General features: G+C 43.0%; 1 protein-coding gene across 3 annotated transcripts in view; it reads right to left on the bottom strand.

Moving 5' to 3' along the window:
* The window catches only part of LOC139478445 (ubiquitin carboxyl-terminal hydrolase 24-like), a 213,002-nt gene that overhangs the window by 9,830 nt on the left and 181,576 nt on the right, over positions 1 to 21,596 (bottom strand). For 2 of the 3 annotated variants that reach the window (XM_071260905.1, XM_071260906.1), the window contains exons 56-58: positions 21,500 to 21,590; positions 15,550 to 15,704; positions 50 to 142 (exon numbers count right to left, since the gene is read on the bottom strand). In XM_071260905.1, the coding sequence (XP_071117006.1) occupies positions 50 to 142; positions 15,550 to 15,704; positions 21,500 to 21,590 (339 nt within the window). The remainder of the gene's footprint in view (positions 1 to 49; positions 143 to 15,549; positions 15,705 to 21,499; positions 21,591 to 21,596) is intronic. The other variant, XM_071260907.1, reaches the window with a different exon arrangement.

Genomic DNA, 21,596 nt, shown 5'->3' with positions numbered 1-21,596 from the left:
GCGTACCAGAGTATCATATGAGCAAAATGAAAACAGACTAACTGCATACCTGCGCACTCTGTGTTCGCTGGAAGGATTTCCTGTTGGAGTCCTCATTGGACAGCCCAGCTGAACTTGTGGTGCTCCAGTAATGTTCTGTCATCTACACAGAAATAATGTTTTTGTGGTTATGTCTCTTCTTGTTACTTGAGCATGATATATTCACAAGGGTTAGAGCAGTGACAGGGTAGAAATAAATGGATTCAAATACTCATTTGTCGTTACCCTACTCAGACTCGAGTACCTGTTTGTCATTACCAGACTCGGATGCAATACTCATTTGTCATTACACTACTCAGACTTGAGTATCTGTTTGTCATTACCAGACTCGGATGCAATACTCATTTGTCATTACACTACTCAGACTCGAGTACCTGTTGGTCATTACCAGACTTGGACTCACGAAACAATTAGTCATTACTGTATATGACCATAGATAAGCCGATCTCATTGATAAGTCGAGGTATTAACTTGGTCCTTCAAATCTGTATAAAAATAATTGTGCAGTAGATAAGCCAGACCCTCACCCTGAAACTACGTCTCATCATTATCTGTCATTGGAAATAGAATATCAACAAATCTGTATTGAATTACTCAAGTTAATCCTGTCGCTACAACATCAGTATTAAAAAGTGTTTAATTGTATATCTCATTTATTTTAATCAAACTTTTATTCAATAATATTTAGTTCTTCTTACCAACTTACTCTTATTTACAGCAACCATGATCATATTACTGCTATTGACACCTTGAAATGAACCTCAGTTGACAGAAAATGGATACATATATCATAACTGCCCAACTTTGACACATTCACGATTATTGTCAACATATTGTTTCTGAGATGAAAATAGCGAATATCGCTTGAAGCGATTAACTCATACATTAGCTGACCCCTTTCTACAGAATCTTTTTTTCTGGTCCTCAAAATTTGGCTTAGCTACAGTCATATACAGTATGTACAAAAGAGGTTAAAAAGAACCAAGACAGCTGCTGCATATAGTGTCCATGATTGAGTGAGTGAGTTAGGTGAGCCAGTAATATCACAGCATGTCAGCTTAATGTGGACCCAAGTGATGCAGGTCTCTGTGCATGACACGTAGGAAATGACCATTTCTGATTAAATGCAATGTTTTTATACTTACCTGACGCTACACAGTGCTTTAGCTTCCCTACCTTATACAAACAGACAGTACTGGAATGAAGAGACAGTTGAAACAGACTAAAGCCCATGCCTTTAGTTATCCCTCTTTGCCCCTACCACTTCATATTCTTCACTGTATGAAAGCAGGCGCAGTGTAGAGTGGTGCCAAAAGGTAAGGTGGGAGAGGCAGACGCAGTCCGGGTCGGCCTATAGGTGTAGCGTCAGGTAAATAAAAAAAACATTGCATATAATCATATATGCTCATGTTTTACCTTACCTGATGCTACACAGTGCTTTATTCGACTAACATGGAAGGCGGGCTCACTGTAAGAAAGCCAGTCACACTGAGGAAGCACAACAAAACAGTCCGGCAAGGAACCCTTCAGGCACATGGCGAGTCATCGTAGAAAACAGCGTACGTTTCTCGTGTGGACTGTAGGCCTTCTGGAGGTGGCAAGTCAGCATGACGATAAGCCATCAGGATAACTCACCTTAGCTTGCGGAGATACGGTTGGAGAAAGGAAATGAACAGCCTCTGGCGCTGCTTATGATGCAGCAGTGACACCTGAATATATTGCCGGAGAGATCGAACCGGGCAGAGGGCAAGTTCCTCGTCATCATCTGGACCGATGATCTCTGAAAGAGGCAGGATGTGAAACTGCCAATCAGGTTGGCCTGGCAGTCCCAGCAAAGACAAAGGTGAAGCAGGGCATTAGGTCGAACCTTGGACCTTGGCAAATAGTGCAGGGACTGAGGACAGCCGGAAACCATGAGCAATCCTCAAGACAAAATTGACCGCAGCAACATATGTCGCAATTGTGGAACCAGCAAGGTGACAGGACTGGTGGGAAACAACCAATAAGTCAGCCACCTTGTGGACGTTGGCCCCCGCGGGAACTATGTGCCTGGACGAGCAGAAGGCCTGAGAACGAGCGCTACTTGTCATCATATAGGGAACAGGTGGAGGAATGATGATTTCAGGAGACAGCCTCCTAAGCACAAGTAAAAACCCTTTAGAGATCAGCGACTTCTGGAGACATGTCAGACGTGCAGATTGAACTTTCATGGTTGAGCAGCAGATGTGGCCATGCCGGGAAACTGGTTCTCCAGCGAGTGGAATGAGGCTTGGAAACCAAATCCTGGCCGGCCGGTAAAGGCGCAACCAAAAGCAGATCAAGAGGACAGGTCTGTGCTGCTTTGTCAATGACCTGAGGTCGGAAAGCGTACACGCTTAGGCCGACCCAGAACAGAGTGAGGCCATCTACCTCCCAAGTAGTTGGGTCCACGACTGGAGACAAGCACACCGGCAATTGACGGTTGCTCACCATGGCCAAGTGTTCAACACTGAGAGTTCCCAGACGATATGGAGGCAACATCACCTGAAAAAGTCCAAGATTGATGACGATACAAAGTAAGTTGAACTCAGTTCCAATAACAAGTCTGTCGGCAAGGCAGACAGAGAAGAAAATAAAGGACTAGGGTCCAAAGAGGATAACTTGAGGATGCTGAGGCACCGGCTGTAGACTGTTTCAACTGTCTCTTTGTTCCAGTACCGTCTGTTTGTATAAGATAGGGAAGCTAAAGCACTGTGTCGCGTCAGGTGAGGTAAAACATTATGTACAGGAAGGAATACCAATTTTCAGAAACAACAGAAGCCTTATACCAGTAAAAACCTTGATATTTTTTACATTTGTATACTTATTTGAATGAGAGGATTAGGAAGGATGCGTCGGGCTGTGTTGGGAGTCGATTCTTGGCTATGAAGTCCAAGCACAGTCCGAGAAAGTGGACACGTGTAACTTCTAGATCGTGTACTTTGCTTATTCGTGCCACTGTGGCTAAAGCAGGAAGGAAGACCGTCTTTTTGGTGAGGTTATAGTATGACTGATTGGAGTGGTTCAAAGGGTGCGCTTATCAGTAAGGTAAGGACCACGTTCAGATTGGCCTTTCATATTGATGCAACTGTAGCTTTTAGCCATCCTGCTATAGTAGCCTTGGTGATATCCTTGTTGGAATTAGTCTTACAAGATAGGAAGAGTCTCCTTAGACGACATCTATGTGGGTCCGTAGCCGCAAGATAGAACTTGAGGGCTCTGATGGGACATAAGAGTCTGTCTGGGTGATCCACTGTTGCTCCTAATGCAGAATTTGTATAACGTCTATGGCCCAACTGTCCCATCGTGGTAGATTGATTCTTGGCTACTAAGTCTGGAAGCGATCTTAGAGTTGTTGAGGTCCAATGTTGATCATGGGTGAGACAAGAATAGTCTAATGCATGTAATTCTGAAACTCTTGCTGCTGTAGCCATGGCTATGAGGAAAGACGCTTTTATCAAGGGTAAAGAGAGGTCAGATGGCCTCTCACTAATTAAGTAAACTGCTATCCCTGGTAATACACTGGTCAGTGGAAAACCTTAGTCCCCTTTTGTCCCCTAGTCACAGCCACAGATGGGCCGACAGCATTGTCGTCAACACGCCAAGGCACTAATTAAAACAAGCATGAAATACTCACATCCCCTGCCAATATGACATGTCAGGGGTGTGCAATGCTTTAGCTCCTGTGAACTATGTTCACTGGGCCTCTTTGTAAATGGCCTAATTGCAGCACTAAAAAACAGTTATTACTGGTGTTGTTTTTCCATCTGCAGTTTATGATAGAATATGTTACTGAATTTGTAATGAGTAAGGATGCGACATATGGACGAACAACTTCTTTATTACAATTAGGAGCGATGGTTTCAGTGTAGGTTCTAACACCATTATCAAGCAAGTGGAGTACAGAGTATGGTCGACAAGAATATATATTGTTTATACAGTTGAGAAGGTTTAAGATCAGTTACACTGTTGTATTTGGAATGAGTTGTGTTTCTGTATGAAGTTAGTCAGTGAATGCAACAACTGTGTCCATGACACTTTTGGAGGAACATACTATCATGGAACTGTTCTGGGTGAACAAAACCGTCCAAATGGCGTGCTGGATTTCTTGGGGGAATTAGTCAGCAAAGAGCCGGAGTCACAGGAGACTAATCACAATTTTATTTACAAGAACAATTAACTATGAGCAAGTTACAATATCTTAGAAAAATAGCTGAGGGTGCCACAGAGAGTCGGTACAACCCTCTGGGCTGTGGGAGAGAGATCTGCTTGGTAAGAGAGTCAAACCCCTTCTCTGCTAAAACTTCGCTACAGTATGTATTTAACAAAAATTGAACAATAAAAAGGAATATGATTGGTTGATACACGATTGGTTGTTACTTACTTACTTACTTACTTTGGAGATTTAACGTGCGCTTTCCGACTGATGCGTATTTCGCACACGGGCCCGGCCAGGCCATTTAATGTGTTTCCGAAAGGGGCGAGGGTGGTCTGTGCAACCCAAGAGGGGGCTTTAGGGGTTGCTTATATAGAATTTGGGAATTTTGAGATTTGGAATAGATGCTGATGGGGTTGGGGTGGAGAACTAAGGGAGCTGGGTATGGTGGATGATTGTTTGTTTATGTGATTTTGATTTGGTAGGTTATTATGGTTTTAGATGCGTTTTATTAGTTCCGTTTTTATTAAGAATACGCCTAAGGCCTTGAAGTTTTCTAGTTTATTTTGTGGGTTTAGTATTGCTTCTAGAGTGAGAGCCTTGTTTAGATTGAGGGTGGTTTGTAATGCGGTTCGATGTGTTAGGTAGTGTGTGCAGTGGATGAGTGCGTGTTCTGGGGTTTCTGGTTGTTTGCAGTGTGGGCAGTTACCTGTAGTGTGTTTTTTAAATTTTTTTAGGTGGTTATTTAGGTTGGTGTGTCCTGTTTGGAGTTTAGTGATTACTCTGTCGATTTTTTTTGATGGATGGAGAATTTTTGGTTTGGTTAGTGGTTTGCTGAGCACTCTTTTGATTTTGCTATTTGAGTTTAGATATAGGTTATGCCATTTTTTTGTGATTTTTTGTTTGTTTACACTTTTAATTTCTGATTTTGAGATGGGTAAGTTTAAGCTTATTTCTGGGATTTTAAGGGATAGTTTAGCTGCTTTATCGGCGTTTTCATTACCGTATAATCCTACGTGGGCGGGTATCCACAAGAAGGTTATTTGTTTGCCTGCTTTTGTTAGGTCGTTGGAGCTTTTAAGTATTTGATTTATTAATTTAGGTCGGTTTTTGGTATTTTTGTTTTGGAGGGCTTGTAGTCCACTTAGGGAGTCAGTAAGTATTAGGATTTTTTGGTTGTTTTTGGATTCTTGATTGTGGAGGGCTGAGGCCATGCCCATTAGTTCGGCCGTGAATATTGATTGGTTATTTGGGAGTCGGAAGGATTGTGTGGTTTTAGTTGGTTGTGTGGTATGGACTCCGAAACCCGTGTGTTTGGAGGTCGGATCTGAGGATCCGTCCGTGTAAATGTGACACCAATTTGGCCAATTTTTGTGTATGTATGCTAGTGTGGTAGTTTTAGCTATGTTTGGGTCGGTTTGTTTATTTATTTGGCTAGCTAGTGTTGTGTCTATTTTGGGTATTTTAAGTTTAGGGGTGAAGATATTTGATTGTTTGCAGTTTTGTTTAAGATTTTTAATTTGGTGTTCATTTAGGTAGTTTGTTATTCTTTGGGATATTGGGGTAAGTAAGGGGTGTTTACGAGCTAGAGCTTGGTTTTTAGGGCTGATGTTTTGGTTTATTAAGTTTTGGATGAGAGGGTTTGATTGGGACGCGGCCCAGAAATTTAAGCTTAGCTGTTCCCTGCGTAGACTTAGTGGCATTTCTCCTGTTAAGGCCTGAAGTGAGGTGTAGGAGGTGCCATGTTGGGTGCGTGTAATGAGTTTGAGAGCCTGATATTGTATTGAGTCAAGTTTTTTGGATAGAGAGTTGTTTAGGGTGTTGTATATGGCGCAGCCGTAGTCTAGTTTTGATCTAATTAGGGATATGTAGAGAGAGAGGAGAGTATCTTTGGAGGCTCCCCAGTTAGAGCCAGTTAGGCATCTTAGGGTGTTTAGGTCTTTACTGCATTTAGTTGTTAGGTTTTGGATGTGAGCATCCCAGGTGAGATGTTCATCGAAAATAAGTCCTAAGAATTTGGTTTGTTTTTGAAATTTGATTGTTTGGTTGTTTAGCTGGAGGATTGGGGAGGCGGGTTTCATGTTTTTATGTTTGAATACTATTCCTGTTGTTTTTTCTGAGTTAAGGGAGAAGCCCCATTTGTCAGCCCATTGTTGTATTTTATTAAGAGATTTTTGGAGTAGATTTGTGGCCATTTTCATGCTTTTAGTGCGGATCCAGATGGCTCCATCATCCGCGAATTTTGATGTGTTTACTTTAGGGGATAGACCCTCGAATAGATCGTTTATCATTATATTGAAGAGGGTGGGGCTGAGGATACTGCCCTGTGGAGTGCCATTTTCTAGGGGACATTGGTCCGATAGAGTTTGGTCTATACACACGGTTATTTTACGATTGTTTAGGAAGTCCTGGATGTAGTTTATTATCTGACCTTTGAGTCCTATTTTTTTAAGTTTTTGTATTAGCCCATCGTGCCATACCATGTCGAAAGCTTTAGAGAAGTCTAAGAAGATGCCTGTGGTATATTGTTTATTTAGTTGTCCTGTCTTAATATCTTGTTCTAGTCGGGCGAGGTTATCTAGGGTTGAGCGGCCAGGAGTGAAACCGCTTTGATCTGGGTTTATGGTGTTATTTTGGGTTAAGTAATGTTGTAATCTATTTTTAGCCATTGATTCCATTACTTTACATAAGTTTGAAGTTAGGGATATTGGTCTATATGAGTTAGCTTGATTAGCTGGTTTATTAGGTTTAGGGATTGGTATGACTAGGGCCTGTTTCCAGGGTGTAGGAACCTGTCCGTTTAGGTAGATGAGATTGTATATTTTGAGTAGTGCCTGGAGCAGTTTTAGGGGGAGTTTTTTAATTATTTGGTAAGAGGTTAGGTCTAATCCTGGGGCTGTGCCCTTTTTCCTGTTTTGGATTACGTAGAGGAGCTCCTCCATTGTGTAGGGTTGATTTATTTCTAGATTGTTATTGTTTGGTTCTTTTGTGGGTTTGTTTTCTGTTTTAAGTTTATCTTGGAATTTTTGGCTGAAGTTGCTGTTACTGCTAACGGCCGAAAAGTGGTTGGCGAGATTATTTGCTTTTTGGGCGGGGTTGGTTGAGTTGTTAATGTTAGGGTTTTTTTTATGTCGTTTTAAGCCTCTAATGGCGTGGATTTTGCGCCAGACCGTTCTGGCATCTGTACGGTTATTTATACCTTCGCAGAATTTTTTCCAGTCTCTACTTTTGGCTATTTGGACTAGTTTTTGAACCTGGTGGTTTAGTTCGTGGGCTATGTTTAAATATTTGTAGTCGCGTTTTGCTTTATTGAAGGCTGATTTACGTTTTCGTCTAGTCTGTTCTATTTCCTCATTCCACCATGGTACCGTCGGTTTGCCTGTCTTAGATGTTTTGAAGGGGATGGAGGTTTTGGCTGCGTTTATTATATAGTCTGTTACGATTGGTTGTGCCCTATGCTAAATGAATGGCTAGAAAGAGGGGAATACTTAATCCTGTTAATCCTGTTGGACTGGCACTAATCTTGTTGACATATTTACTGGATGCTTTGAAAGAGATTATGGTGACACTATAGACGAGCTTGTGTTGGGGCTAATCCTTAATGCCCTATAAACGAGCTTGTATGGAGGCTAATCCTTAATGAGTCTGCTGAATGCTATTCTAATATAGGTGATGACAGATTTACTTAAAACAGTTCAAGGTAATCTATAAGACTATGTAGACATATCTTTTGTCTGGGAGATGGGATCTTGATACCTTAGGCTAGCATTTATCTAAAAGCTTCAAATCAATTGAACTATGTAGACGTAACTCTTGGTTTTTTTAATAGTATGTCTAGGAGATGCGCTACCATTACCTTAGGCTAGCATCTGTCTAAAAAGCTATAACTGAAACTACTGATATTTTATATGTGCATTTTACCTGATGACAAGTATTACTTACTAAACTATTATATGAAATGATGTATAAATATTACACCATGATAACTCATAAAAGCACTTGATATGGATCTAATCATTATAGGATAACTTAGTATAAATGTTGCACAAAGCAATGCAGAACTTACCGACAAGAAAGGAAATGTATTCAATACTGTGAGATGACATTATGTGCCAAGTTTGGTAAAGAAATATAGTACAGTTTTCAAAATCTGCTCCGGAAACGAGGACTATCGCCATTTTCAGTCTAAATCGAAGTTGTTGCCATGGAAACTCAAAAAAACTTCTTTTTTTAAATCCCAAACTATCAAAAGACACCAGTTCACCACTAGACCTATCAATGTGCCAAGTATGGTGAAGAAATATAGTACGGTTTTCAAGATCTGCTCCGGAAACGAGGACTACCGCCATTTTCAGTCTAAATCAAAGTTGTTGCCATGGAAACTCGAAAAATAACTTTTTGTTAAAATCCCAAACTATCAAAAGGCACCAGATCACCACTAGACCTATCTATGTGCCAAGTATGGTGAAGAAATATAGTACGGTTTTCAAGATCTGCTCTGGAAACAAGGACTACCGCCATTTTCAGTCTAAATCACAATCGTTGCCATGGAAACTCGAATTGTTTTTTTAAAAATCCCAAACTATCAAAAGACACCAGTTCACCACTAGACCTATCAATGTGCAAAATATGGTGAAGAAATATAGTACGGTTTTCAAGATCTGCTCCGGAAACGAGGACTACTGCCATTTTCAGTCTAAATCAAAGTCTTTGCCATGGAAACTCTAAAAATAACTTTTTTTAAAATCCCAAACTATCAAAAGGCACCAGTTCACCACTAGACCTACCTATGTGCCAAGTATGGTGAAGAAATATAGTACGGTTTTCAAGATCTGCTCTGGAAACGAGGACTACCGCCATTTTCAGTCTAAATCAAAGTCGTTGCCATGGAAACTCGAAAAAGAAATTTTTTAAAAATCCCAAACTATCAAAAGGCACCAGTTCACCACTAGACCTATTTATGTGCCAAGTATGGTGAAGAAATGTAGTACAGTTTCAAGATCTGCTCCGGAAACGAGGACTACCGCCATTTTCAGTCTAAATCAAAGTCGTTGCCATGTTGCCATTAGTTATAACCCTTGTCCTCTTCTCCAATGGACGAACTTGTCCCATATGTTGTCATATTTAAGGGAGGATGAAGGTCTCCATGATCTTGCCACAGCTTCTGAGGCAAGCTCAGAGTATCCGGATGTCTGCATCTTCTGTGTGATAACTTCCAAGCGTTAGATGTAGGCTGGGTAGATTGTCGTGCAAAATGCTGGACTTTGGTTGTCTTAACAGAGGTAACTGGATAGGTTCCTCCATTAGTAGTCTTTGTAGTTTGGGGAACAATGCCCTGCTGGGACATATTGGAGCTATCAGTATTATTATGCAATCCGTTTCCTCCACCTTGTGGATGACTTTGTCTAGGGGAGACCATGTTTGGAATGCCTAAGCAAACAGACCCGTCCAATCGATTGATAGTTCATCGATCCGGTGAGCTCTTGGGTTGGGAACTGACATTACCCTGGAAGTTGGTTTCTTCTGGCAAGTGGCAAATAGTTCCAGGTATGGTGTGTCCCATACTTGGTTATCCAGGCGAAGTTGTGTGGATGTAAGGTCCATTCCGTTGCCACTATTCCCCTGGCGAGAAAGGCTGTCGGCCAGTATGTTTAGTTTCCCAGGTATATGTCTCGCTTCCATCCAGCAATTGAAGGAGTCTGCCAAGGCAAACAATCGTGTAGTCTCCGTCATCAGGGAGCTGGATCTGGTTCCTCCCTGCTTCTAAATATACTACTGTGGTCTTGTCTGTGGCTATGAGAAGGGATGATGGGTAGAGATGAATCTTCCATTCCAGGATGGCGTAATAGATGGCCTTCAATTACCCTGCAGTTGATATGAAGGTTCTTTTCTTCTGTGTTCCACACTTCCTGTACTGTGAGATCGGCCATATGGCCTCTCCATCCTGAATCTGACACATCTGTCAATAGATGGTGTTCTGGCGTCGGATAAGTCAGAGGGATGCCGCTCATCACATGGTCTCTGTGATTCCACCAATGGAGGTCTCGTAGTAATCTGGGAGGTAACTGAGTATGGAACTCTAGGCTGTGAGATCGTATAGAGTTGGCCCATATCTGAAGAGGACGTAGCCTCAGCCTTCCTCTGAAGGTCATATCCTGTAGAGACATTAAGTTGCCTAGAAGAGACATCCACCTCCTCAGTGACTTGCTGGGTTGACTTGGGAGTGATTAAATCATCTTGATAGCCTTGTTGAATCGATCCTCTGGAGGCCATAGATATTCCCTGTCTAGCTGGAATCTTGCTCCGATGTATATGATGTCTGGAACTTGAGTAGTCTCAGACTTGGAGGGATTGAATAGGAAGCCTAGGTAGGTCAAAAGTTGAACCAAGAGTATCATTTTCTGACAAAGTTGAGCTTTCTCTTGGTGTGCCTCTAGGAAATTGTCCAGGTAACCATGGATTCGAACAAGCTGGATTTAAGCAAACTTGATGACTGGCGCTGTAATCCAGGTAAATAGCCATGGGGCTAATGCTATTTCTATTGGTAGGATTTGAAATTTGTAGCGTCGGCCATTGATTGCAAAGAGTAGATATTTCCGTGCGGACGGGTGTACTGGGATTTGAAGATAGGCATCTTGTAAGTCTAGGCTGATAAGCCAGTCCCCTGTCTTCAACGTCGACCATAACTTCCGTACGGATTCCATCTGGAACTTTGGCGGCGGTACCAGACATCTTTTGATGAGGGTCTTTAGGTTGATAATCATCCTCATTTCAGTTGTATTCTTTTTCGGGACTAAGAAGACCGTAGAATAAAAATCCTTTGTGTTGTTTGTCTCCATTAGTGTCCGATTTGCTCACTTCTTTAGTAGCTTCATGACGGCCAAATCTGCTGCCACTAACTTGGCTCCTACTAAATGAAATCTGCATCTGACGGTGTGTCTTCAGGATAGGATGTTTCCTGAAATGTAGCTTGTACCCGTGAGTCACGACATATAGAATCCAGTGGTTGGGCGTTACTTGCTTCAAATTTTCGACGTATGACAGAAGATGCCCTCCCACTGGTCCCGGCATTATGTTGAAAGAAGGTAGGCGTAAATCACAGTCCATTGACATATTCAGGTGGAAAGGGTCTAAAACGTTGGGGGTGGTATCGGAGTCAGAACTCGCCTTCGCCTCTGCCTCTAGATCTTCCATGGCGATTATTTCCCGTTTCTCGTAGTCTGGTTGGCAAAAAGAATCCTGAGCAGATTGTCGCTTGTCGTACCCCCGACTCGGTTGGAATGAATCCTTCCCGGAGGGGACAAACTTCTTCCTAGGAGGCTGTTTGGAATACATAGATTTATATTCCCCGGGATGCTTCTGAAGATGGGATGCGATCACGTATCCCAATTTTCCCTTGAATGTTGTGGTAGCTGATATAGGATGTGTTGTTATCAGCCTCTTAGTCTTTTTAGAAACAGCTCTGCATTGGATCAGGGATAAAAGTTGTTGACGCTGTAGCCATAAGGAGTTGTGAAGACATCAAGATTTGGGAGGAGAGTCTGTTCTGAGGTACAAACCTGCTGCGTGCTGGTTTTCTTGGGGGAATTAGTCAGCAAAGAGCGAAGTCACAGGAGACTAATTACAATTTTATTTACAAGAACAATAAAGAATGAACAATTTCTAAATATAGCTGTGGATGCCACAAAGAGGTCTGCTTGGTTTGAGCGTCAAACCCCTTCTGCTTAACATTTGGCTGTTGTTTGTATTTAACACAAATTAGAACACTAAAAAGGGATATGATTGGTTGTTGATACACAATGAGGTGTGCCCTACAGTAAATGAATGGCTAGACAGAGGGGAATACTTAACCCTGTTGGATTGGCACTAATCTTGTTGACATATTTACTGGGTGCTTGTAAAGAGATTATGATACTTATGTATCACTTATAGACGAGCTTGTATGGGGGCTAATCCTTACAGGGTCTAAATTGAAGTCTTTGCTAAATGTTATTCTAATATAGGTGATGACAGATTTACTTAAATAAAATAGTTCAAGGCAATCTCTTAGACTATGTAGACATATCTTGTTACCTTAGGCTAGTATTTATCAAAAAGCTTTAAATCTATTAAACTATGTAGGCATAACTTTTGTCTTATTAAATAGTATGTCTGGAAGATGGGTTCTCATTACCCCAGGCTAGCATCTATCTATTAAAAGCCATAACTAAAACTAATAATATTTTGTATCTGCATTTTTCCTGGATCCTAATATGTATTATTAGCTGTTCTATAATTATATGAAATTTTGTATAAATGTGACACCATGATAACTTATAAAAGCACTTGCTGTGGATCTAATTATTATATGAAAACTTAGTATAAATGTCATATCATGATAACTCCTTCATAGGATGGCTGTAATGGTGGAATGCAGTGTTTGATTCCGGCAACTAACCAATTAATGTAAGCACCAATATCCATAGTGTATCTGGAAACCGATGTCAGATCCTTAAACCTCGTAGCAGGTAACGTGACATCCCCCCTATTCCGGCATCTGGGGTGGCGCATTCTGTGTCAGACAAGGTTGGAGTACAGGCATAAGATCATAGACCTCTTCTATCATCTCTATGAAGGTCGTCCCGCTGGGTTGAGTCATCAGCCACTTCGCTATCCACTTCCTTCCAAGTGACCTTGGGTAGCTCCCGTGGGGGGTGGGTAATTATCGTACTAGTCCTGTGTCCATGATTCCAGTATAATTAATGCCAGTGCGGCTCATGATGATCCTTGAGTAACGGTAGCCATGCAGTGACCAGTCAGTAGAATGGTTGACTGGATGATCCCTAGTAGCCCGAGGGGCTGGCTTGGGAACTGCCAGTTGATGAAGATCATACAGTAAGCCAAGTGGCTGGACGTTCGGCATGGAGTCCATGGTGTCCTAAAGGTCAGCTGGCTGGACGACAGGTCGGTCAGCTGGGTTGCCATGAAAGGCAGGCCCATGGAGTCTGTGTAACCACTGTACGGTGTCTTATGCTGGCTGGTCGGTTGGCTGGATAGCTTGGTTGCGCTGGACAGCTGGTCCTTGGATACCTGTGGGTCCGGTACCAGTGATATGAAGGTCTGCTTCTGGTTGGTGGCAAATAGGTCGATGTTGGGGTGGCCGAGGCGCTAACAGACAAGAGCGAAGGAGTCCGGATGGAGTTTCCACTGTGTGGGAGCTACCTTGTCCGGTCTGAAAAGGGCGTCCGCAAGAATGTTGCAACAACCTCGGATGTGTTGGACCCAAAACTGGAATTCCAGTTGACTAGGTGGAACCGGAACGTTTGACCTAGGAGTAAGAGTGAGTGGGAGTGGGTCATGCCCTGACTGCGGAGGCACCATATAACAGAGATGTTCTTGGATATGGTGATCCGAAAGCGGTTGAGTGTCTGTTTCCAGTGAGAGAGAGCCAGTTTGAGCAGCTGTTGGTGTGCCACTGTTGTTGAGCAGCGGACCACAGCCCCCGAGGCGACTTGACCCTCAAGGTGTGCTCCCCATTCTTGAAAACAGGCAGCAAGGAAAAGGTGTAACAAGGTTGTAAGCTCTGTCAAGGAGACACCATCTAAGACATTTGATTCCACCATTGGAGGTGTGGTTTGAGACAGCACGAGAGGATGATGGACACTGACTGATCCTGGATCCTGATGTAGGGAGCAAGAAACATCTGTATGGGGTGCAGTTGAAGGCTCCCTCTGGAGATCAGATCCTGCGCTAACGTGACCTAGGAGTACCTGCCACTGGCGCAGAGTGCTGGGAATAGGTCTCGGTTGGTTTGGAATAGGCCTCCGATGAACTGGAGATTTCGCATGTTGACGATCCATCCTAATTGACGTAGGAGACGTTGTGTGAAGGCCCTGTGATGGAGAAGTGTGGACGTGTCCTGGTGGTTCAGGAGGCAGTTGTCTATGTACGCCTCGCATTGGACATTCCTTAGATGGAGGATTATGGTCATCGAGAAGTACGGTGGACATTCTAGGTTGGACTTGTTGAATGTGGCCAAATTGTGTATCATGTGGAGGGAGGGAGGTCCTAGCCTAGACTTCCCCTTGCCCTGGCTTCTGCTGTGAAAGGTGGAGTTGTCGAGTCCGCATGGCTTAATTGAGTTTCGTCTGGCCTGATCGTTGCCTGACCTGGAGGGTTTAAAGGAGGAGGAGTGCAAAATGTGTGCCAGGACCTTGAGGGCAGTCTCATCTCTGGCAAAGCTTGTAATCGAGCGTGGGTGTGAGTGACTTGCCCATTAAATAGGGATGTGGATGACCAGGGTTGGCATAACAGATCCCTCTTGAATTCAGGGTCCTTAGGTACCTTGAATGAGGATGTAAGAGAGAGCTTAGCGAAGTCCTCGTCTATCTGAGAGTGGTGTCTAATGCGAGAAGACTTGCTTCCATTGCGTCAGGAAAAGGCGCCTGGCAAGGTAGAACCATGAGATAAGGTTGACCGGACCCTTGAGGCACCACCAGGCGTCTGTAAGGGCATCTGTAGAGATGCTTGTAGAGGAGAAAAAGCTGTAGGGGGAAAGTCGAAGAGTCTTTACTTTTGGAAGTCTGAGTGCAGATAGCGGTGCAATTTAGGCACAATGGATGTGGATCCCACCCAGACTTATTACGGTGACTCTTGCTACAACTTGGCATGTATCTACAATAATAGCAGAGAGTAATCAAAATGCGTCCCCGCCCGATTATGTTTACTATAATCGTTTGTCCCAACCATGTTGGTTTATGGCAAACAAGTTTTCACAAACAATCCGAAACACCACCAATGTGATAAACATCATCATTGCAAACACACAATAATAAATGTAGTACCAAGCAATACAGAGAATACCAAACGCATGACAAGAAAAAGCATGATCATGACCAATATTCCAGATGGCAACTTGAAACAACAACACGCCTGTAATTACTTTGGTGAATTCTGTAAATATTCATGATATGGCGTAAATCATATGAAATATACGAAGACACAAACCGTATGCACAATATACATCACAAAAAGAAAACACCAGAGTTCGCTAACATGTAAAGGATTCAGTGTAAAACTTGAGATCTCAAAACAAAGGTCTTTCTTCCTTGGTTGACAGCAGTAATGTGATGACATGTGGCATCACCCCTTTCGTGGTCACGTGGGAGGTGTGTGATAGGATTAGCCACTCAGCTAGTTGAAACAATTTCTTCTTCTTCAGCAAGACCTCACACAGCTCTTTCTTACTGTCAAGAACAAGCAGTAAATGCATTAAGGAGTAATGCAGGAATAAATTAAAAAATACATTAACTGACAGTTGGTCTATTATGGTGTATTGGGCCCTCCTTCATACATACCTTCTTCTTAAGCCAGTTGACTGCCCACTGCCACTTACTGGGTGTGCTGAGTAGATAGTCCTTGGCAATACTACACCGATTGCTGACTCCCACCAGGAACTTGATACACTGGTAGGAACGCCGACTGTCACACACATGGTTCAGACGGATTATTGCTGAAATTATCAATAGCAGGTCATATACATTATTCTGACACATTAGTATCCCAAACTCTGATGTCACTATTGTATGAACAACAATACTTTAGCTTTAAGGAGAAATCAAACAATAGTTATCATTGTGTATAATTCTAAGAATACTACCTCTATTACATCATAGCCATAAATTTCTGTTTATGCCGAGAACCTCACAACAAATTTTTATAAATTTTCAACAGACGTCCTCTTCACTGCCAACATATGTAATAGTTGTGAGGGAAACCCTATCCCTCGCCAGGGGCGCCACTGCGCATGCGCAAGGCGGGAATCACCTCACTTCTTTCAACCCATTATCCTCATCAACTAGATGCAGATATTTGGGAGGTGGGAGGGATTAATTCCTGTTGTAATAGATGTAGTATTCTTAGAATTATACACAATGATAACTATTGTTTGATAATTCTTATGAATTACCTACCTCTATTACATCATAGCCAGTATACATCAGAGGGACCAGTGGGATCTGGTATCTAGCATCCCTTAGATATTTGGCTTTGTGAAGTGGTAACCCAAGGATTGTATGCCAAAAGGGCCAAACGGAATATGTCTAATAGTCTACTCACAAGACTAGACATAAAAAAAACAAGTGTCATATAATGGGTATAATATCCAAGTATATAGCCACCAATGTGATACTTAGACATATCATGACGTCACTTCCGGTGATGATGTCATCCGTGACATCACTTCCGGTTGTCATTTAATACCCACGTTGTGGTATATGTCTTCTATGATCTCTTGTCACTTATGACGTAGTTTTCCGTTATGCCCTTTTGGATAGTGATATTTAACGTATTTGACGTTAGTCCGGCGCAAGGTCTCCTAGATTATCATGTAGAAACCGTATATCACTTAATCCTTGATTTCAGTGATGCCACTTGACTTGTCTACTATCCAACAGCAAACTAAGTACAAAGGTCAACTTACCCTGAGTTCATGAGGTATTCTGAAATCTTCACCCCCCTGCCTCTTTCCCCACTTCCCGAGAAGAGGGGGGAACAAGGTTACTATCACCTGGGCTGCCACCAAGGGTCCCAGTGTGTATAGTCCATCCAGATCGGTCTGTATGTCTCGTAAGTAAAAGTTTGATAAAGTGTTATGGGACTTCCACTGGCAGCTAGCTATGACTTATGGATACTGTATTCCATGTGGCTAGACTTGTTGCAAGGGCTCTGATCTCGTGAGGCCTGCAGTTTCCCCAAGTTGGCGTGGAGACTTGTGCCAGTTCATAGATATCTGCTATAACCGATCTGAGCCATCCCGCTACAGTACCCTTTGTTATGTCCTTTTCTGACAAGGGTTTGCAAGAGATGAAAAGGCGTTTTCTCTGCTTTCTGTGGGGTTGAGTTGCTGTAATGAAGTATCTCAAGGCTCTTATGGGACAAAGTAATCTGTCCGGATAGTCCACACTTATACTTCTACTTATTTTACTGATACAAGAGCCGCAGTGGCCATGGCTAGGAGAAATGCGGTCTTCATGGAAACTAATAGTAATGTCACACTACTCATGGGTTCATAAGGTGGTTTCATCAATGCTGACAATACTATAGATAGATCCCATTTTGGAAATATATGTGGTATTTTAATGTCTTCCAGTGCAAAGGACTTCATGAGTCGATTTAGTACTGGGTGGGTACCTATAGATAGGCCATCGTGTTGTTATACTGATGCCAGGGCAGATCTATAGCCTTCGATAGTGCCATGTCGTAATTTCTTGTCATTTCTGAGATAGAGCAAGAATTCCGCCACTATTGGTATCGTTATCTCCACGTTTAAATGATTTCTCATTCTCCACAACTTGTCCCATCTGTTATTGTATAGGGCAGACGATGCTGGTCTCCATGAGCTTGCCACTCTTCGTGCAGCTGATTTAAGAGTAACTGGCGGCTTGCATCTTATTCGAGATAACTTCCAAGCATGAAGGTGGAGATTGTCGAGGCAGACGTAAAATATGCCCGTTTTTGGTTGTCTCAGTAAATCATGACGAAACGGGAGTTTCAGAGGTTCTTCCACTAGGAGGGGTAGTAACCTTGGAAACCAAGCCCTGTTTGGCCATGTCGGGGCTATGAGAATTATGACACAGTCTGTCTCTTCTATTTTCTTCAGTACTCTGTCTAGAAGAGCCCATGGGGGGAATGCGTACGCAAACGTTCCCTCCCATTCCATAGAGAGAGCGTCGACCTGGAGAGCTAGCGGGTCTGGTACAGGGCTGACGTAGACTGGTAGTTTGTTGTTGAGACATGTGGCGAAAAGATCTAGGTTTAGAGTATCCCATAGGCGGGTTATCCATTTGAATATTTCGGGAAGTAGTGACCATTCTGTGGGCAAATAAACGTGTAACCTCCTTCAAAAAAAGGCTGAGACTTTGTGCCCCCTTGGTGCTGTATGTAAGCGACCACGGTCGAGATGTCTGTAGCGATCTTTACTGATGAGTGGTGCAGACGATCTTGCCATGCTTCTAGGGCTCATTTCTAGACAATTGATGTGTAACTCCTTTTCTTGGGAGGACCATTTTCCCTGTATGGTAACATCGTCCATATGGGCACCCCAACCCTCTCCTGATGCATCTGTGTAGAGTTGATGTAGGGGGGTGGGATATGAGAGTGGAATACCTGGCATGACATTTTGACGAGTCAGCCACCAATGAAGTTCTGAGATTCGAACATGTGGAGGTTGGATTAAGGCTTCCAGCTCTAGGTCCTTGGTGGTATTCATCTGGAGGGGCCGTAATTGTAGTCTGCCTCTGTAGGTTAGATCTTGGAGAGATATGAGCGTGCCGAGGCAAGACATCCACCAGCGTCTCGATTTGATGGGCTGATCGAGTGCGCTTGTTATCATGTGCTCTACTCTTGCAGATCTGTCCTCTGGAGGTACTACTATCCCCTTGTTGAGTAGAAATCTTGCGCCTATATAGGTGATCTCCTATGTGGGTACTAATTCTGATTTTTGAGGGTGAACCAGGAATCCTAAGTGTGTTAGTAGTTGAATAAGGCACACTGTATTTAATCTGATTTGCGATTTGTCTTGATTGGCCGATAGGAAATCGTCTATATATCCATGTAGCCTTATGAGCTTTATATGGGTGAATCTGATGATGGGATTGGTGATCCTGGCGATGAATATGCTGAATGGAAGTACCCTGAACTGGTATCTCTGACCTTTGACTGCGAGGAGCAGATAACGACGATGACTTGGATGGATAGGGACGTGAAGATAGGCGTCTTGGAGGTCTATGCTTATCATCCAATCTGCTCGTCTTAAGGCATTCTTCATCTTCTTGATAGATTCCATCTGAAAACTGGGAGGTTTTCCCAGATAATCTTTGTTCAGGACTTTTAGATCTATGATTAATCTCATCTCATCAAAGAATTCTTCTTCGGTAGCAGGAATACTTGGGAGTAGAATCCGTGAGTGGTGTCTGACTCCTTTAAGATGCTGATAGCTCCCTTGCAAGTAGTTTTCGTATGGCCACTTCTGCTGCAATTAACTTTCGTCCTGATAGATGGAATCGGGGTCCAGTAGGATGGCTGACTAGTCTTGGTCATTTTAAGAAGTGAAGTTTGTAGCCTCTTCTTACTACTTTGAGCTGCCATGAGTCGTCTGTGATGGTCTTCCAGTTGTCGGAGTACTGCATAAGACGACTTCCTACTGGTCCCGGAATAGGATGAATGCTGAACTTGGGTAGTCTTTGGTCGATGTCTGTGAGACCGGCTAGTTCGACTGGATTCAATGTGGTTGTACCGTTGATCTTATGTAGTTCTAAATCGTTGTCCACTGGGCAGGCAATCTCGGTAGGGTCTGAAGGAATCTGTAGATTTCTGGTTGAGTCATTTCCGGCTGTATCCCCCTCGGAGACTGCCTCTGCCTATGCTTTGTCCTCTCTGCGAAGTGGGATGATCATCTTTGGATTTCCTCTACTTGAGGTGAGACGATATGTCCTTCCATGTAGAGGCTAGAAAGAATCCCAACCAAACTTCATATGACGAGATCTAGGATTCTGTTGTTGATGCTGAAGATCTGCAGGCCGTCTCTGTATCTTGGATGCCAATGAGATCGTGGATTCTTGAAACTTCTGACTAGTTGATGATGCAACAGCTTTCTTCACTGACTTCAGTCTGCCGTTGAATATCTGCGACGCTGTAATAGGCTGTGAGTGAGTGAGTGAGTATGGTTTAACGCCGCTTTTAGCAATGTTCCAGCAATATCACTGCGGGGAGACACCAGAAATGGGCTTCACACATAGATCCACACCCCCTACTCAGGCTGCGCATGGGATGGGTCATATGGCTGAGGGAGAGTATGCCCGATCATCTGATCTATGGCTAGCAGTGCAGGAATCACATGTTCTGTAAATGTATGATTGTGATGTAACATCTCCCTCGCTTTCTCCGCCCGTATAACTGAACTGTGTGACAGTATGGGATGGCGCATGCTTAGGAATTCTATCCTGATTTGCACGAGCTTTGTCCGTTCGTCTATCATAGTGGCTAGAAGGTGACTGGTGTGTATTTTTGTGCATACTGCGATGCGATGCCCGTGATTCACAATCTACCCTATGGTGTGTGTGGTAGGGAGGGAATCTATGAGATTCTCGATCTCTTCATATGACTCTCCTACTGCTCTCATGATAATCTGATTAACTAGACTTTGTGCGTGTCTGCTGTATGAGGGTGCCTTGTCATATTCAGCCTTAGATCTCTTTTGAATCTTTTTATCAAGCCCTGTTTGGCCATGTCGGGGTTGTGTGACGGATTCTTTAGATATGAGATCTCCTGAGACATTGATTGCATATGTTTATCAATCATTACAGACATTGACTTGGTTATTTTCTCCGTGAACTCATTTAAGTTAAAGGGGGAGCGTGTCATGGAGTGGAGATCAGTTGCTTCTTCCAAGCCTAGATGATCCACCTTACCAGTCGCTTCCGGATCCATGTGACAGGCTACATTAAAGTCTGAAAGATACATCGGCTCCTTAACTATATTGGGAAAGTGTGATGAGCGACAAGATCTCTTCTCCTCATAAGACGAGACGGCGTCCTTGCGTGACACTCGCTTGTTACCCAATTTTCTTACATGAAGCAGATGAATATTTCTAGTGTTCTTCTTAAAATCAGGGTCATTGAGCTTCCGGATGTACGTGACTGGTTACGTTAAAACCCGAAAGGTACATCGGTTCCCTTTTCCACAATATGCACGTAGGATGAGGGTCAGCAGTGATTTTATGTTGCCCACAAGCTGAACAGATGGGTGTCTGTTTTTGGGATGAATTACTTACTAGAGACTTCTGACTTCTTATACCCCCTTGTTCTCTGCTTGTAGAACTTCTCACTGCTTGTCTTTAGTGATGATCTAATGTGGCTTGTAAGTGTGGAACAGCAATCACGTGTACAGATGTATGCAAAAACAAAATTTCCTTGTTGTCATCTGGACACACAGGAAAGAATTGACGTGATTCCCGCCTTGCGCATGCGCAATGGCGCCACTGGCGAGGGATAGGGTTTCCCTCACAACTATTATATGTGTTGGCAGTGAAGAGAACGTTTGTTGAAAATTTATACAAATTTGTAGTGTGGTTCTCAGCATAAATAGGAATTTATGGCTATGATGTTACAGAGGTAGGGTATTCACAAGAATTATATGTCTTCAGAATCAACTTCTAGGTGATTTGGAAGCAAAAAAGTGAATTCTGAACTGACAGCATTTGCTTGAAACTATTGTTGTGCAGAGTTGAGAATGAGAATGGATCATTACCTATGAGCCCCTCGTACTTGTGGCCGGACTCATCAGTGTGCCCATCAATCACCCACTTGAGGCGCGTCAGTTGAAGGGAGTCCTCTATCACCTTTCA

This window comes from Haliotis cracherodii, unplaced genomic scaffold (assembly GCF_022045235.1).
Source record: "Haliotis cracherodii isolate W230 unplaced genomic scaffold, xgHalCrac1.p SCAF_4, whole genome shotgun sequence".
Lineage (NCBI taxonomy): Eukaryota > Metazoa > Mollusca > Gastropoda > Lepetellida > Haliotidae > Haliotis > Haliotis cracherodii.
This window is presented reverse-complemented; position numbering and strand designations above follow the sequence as displayed.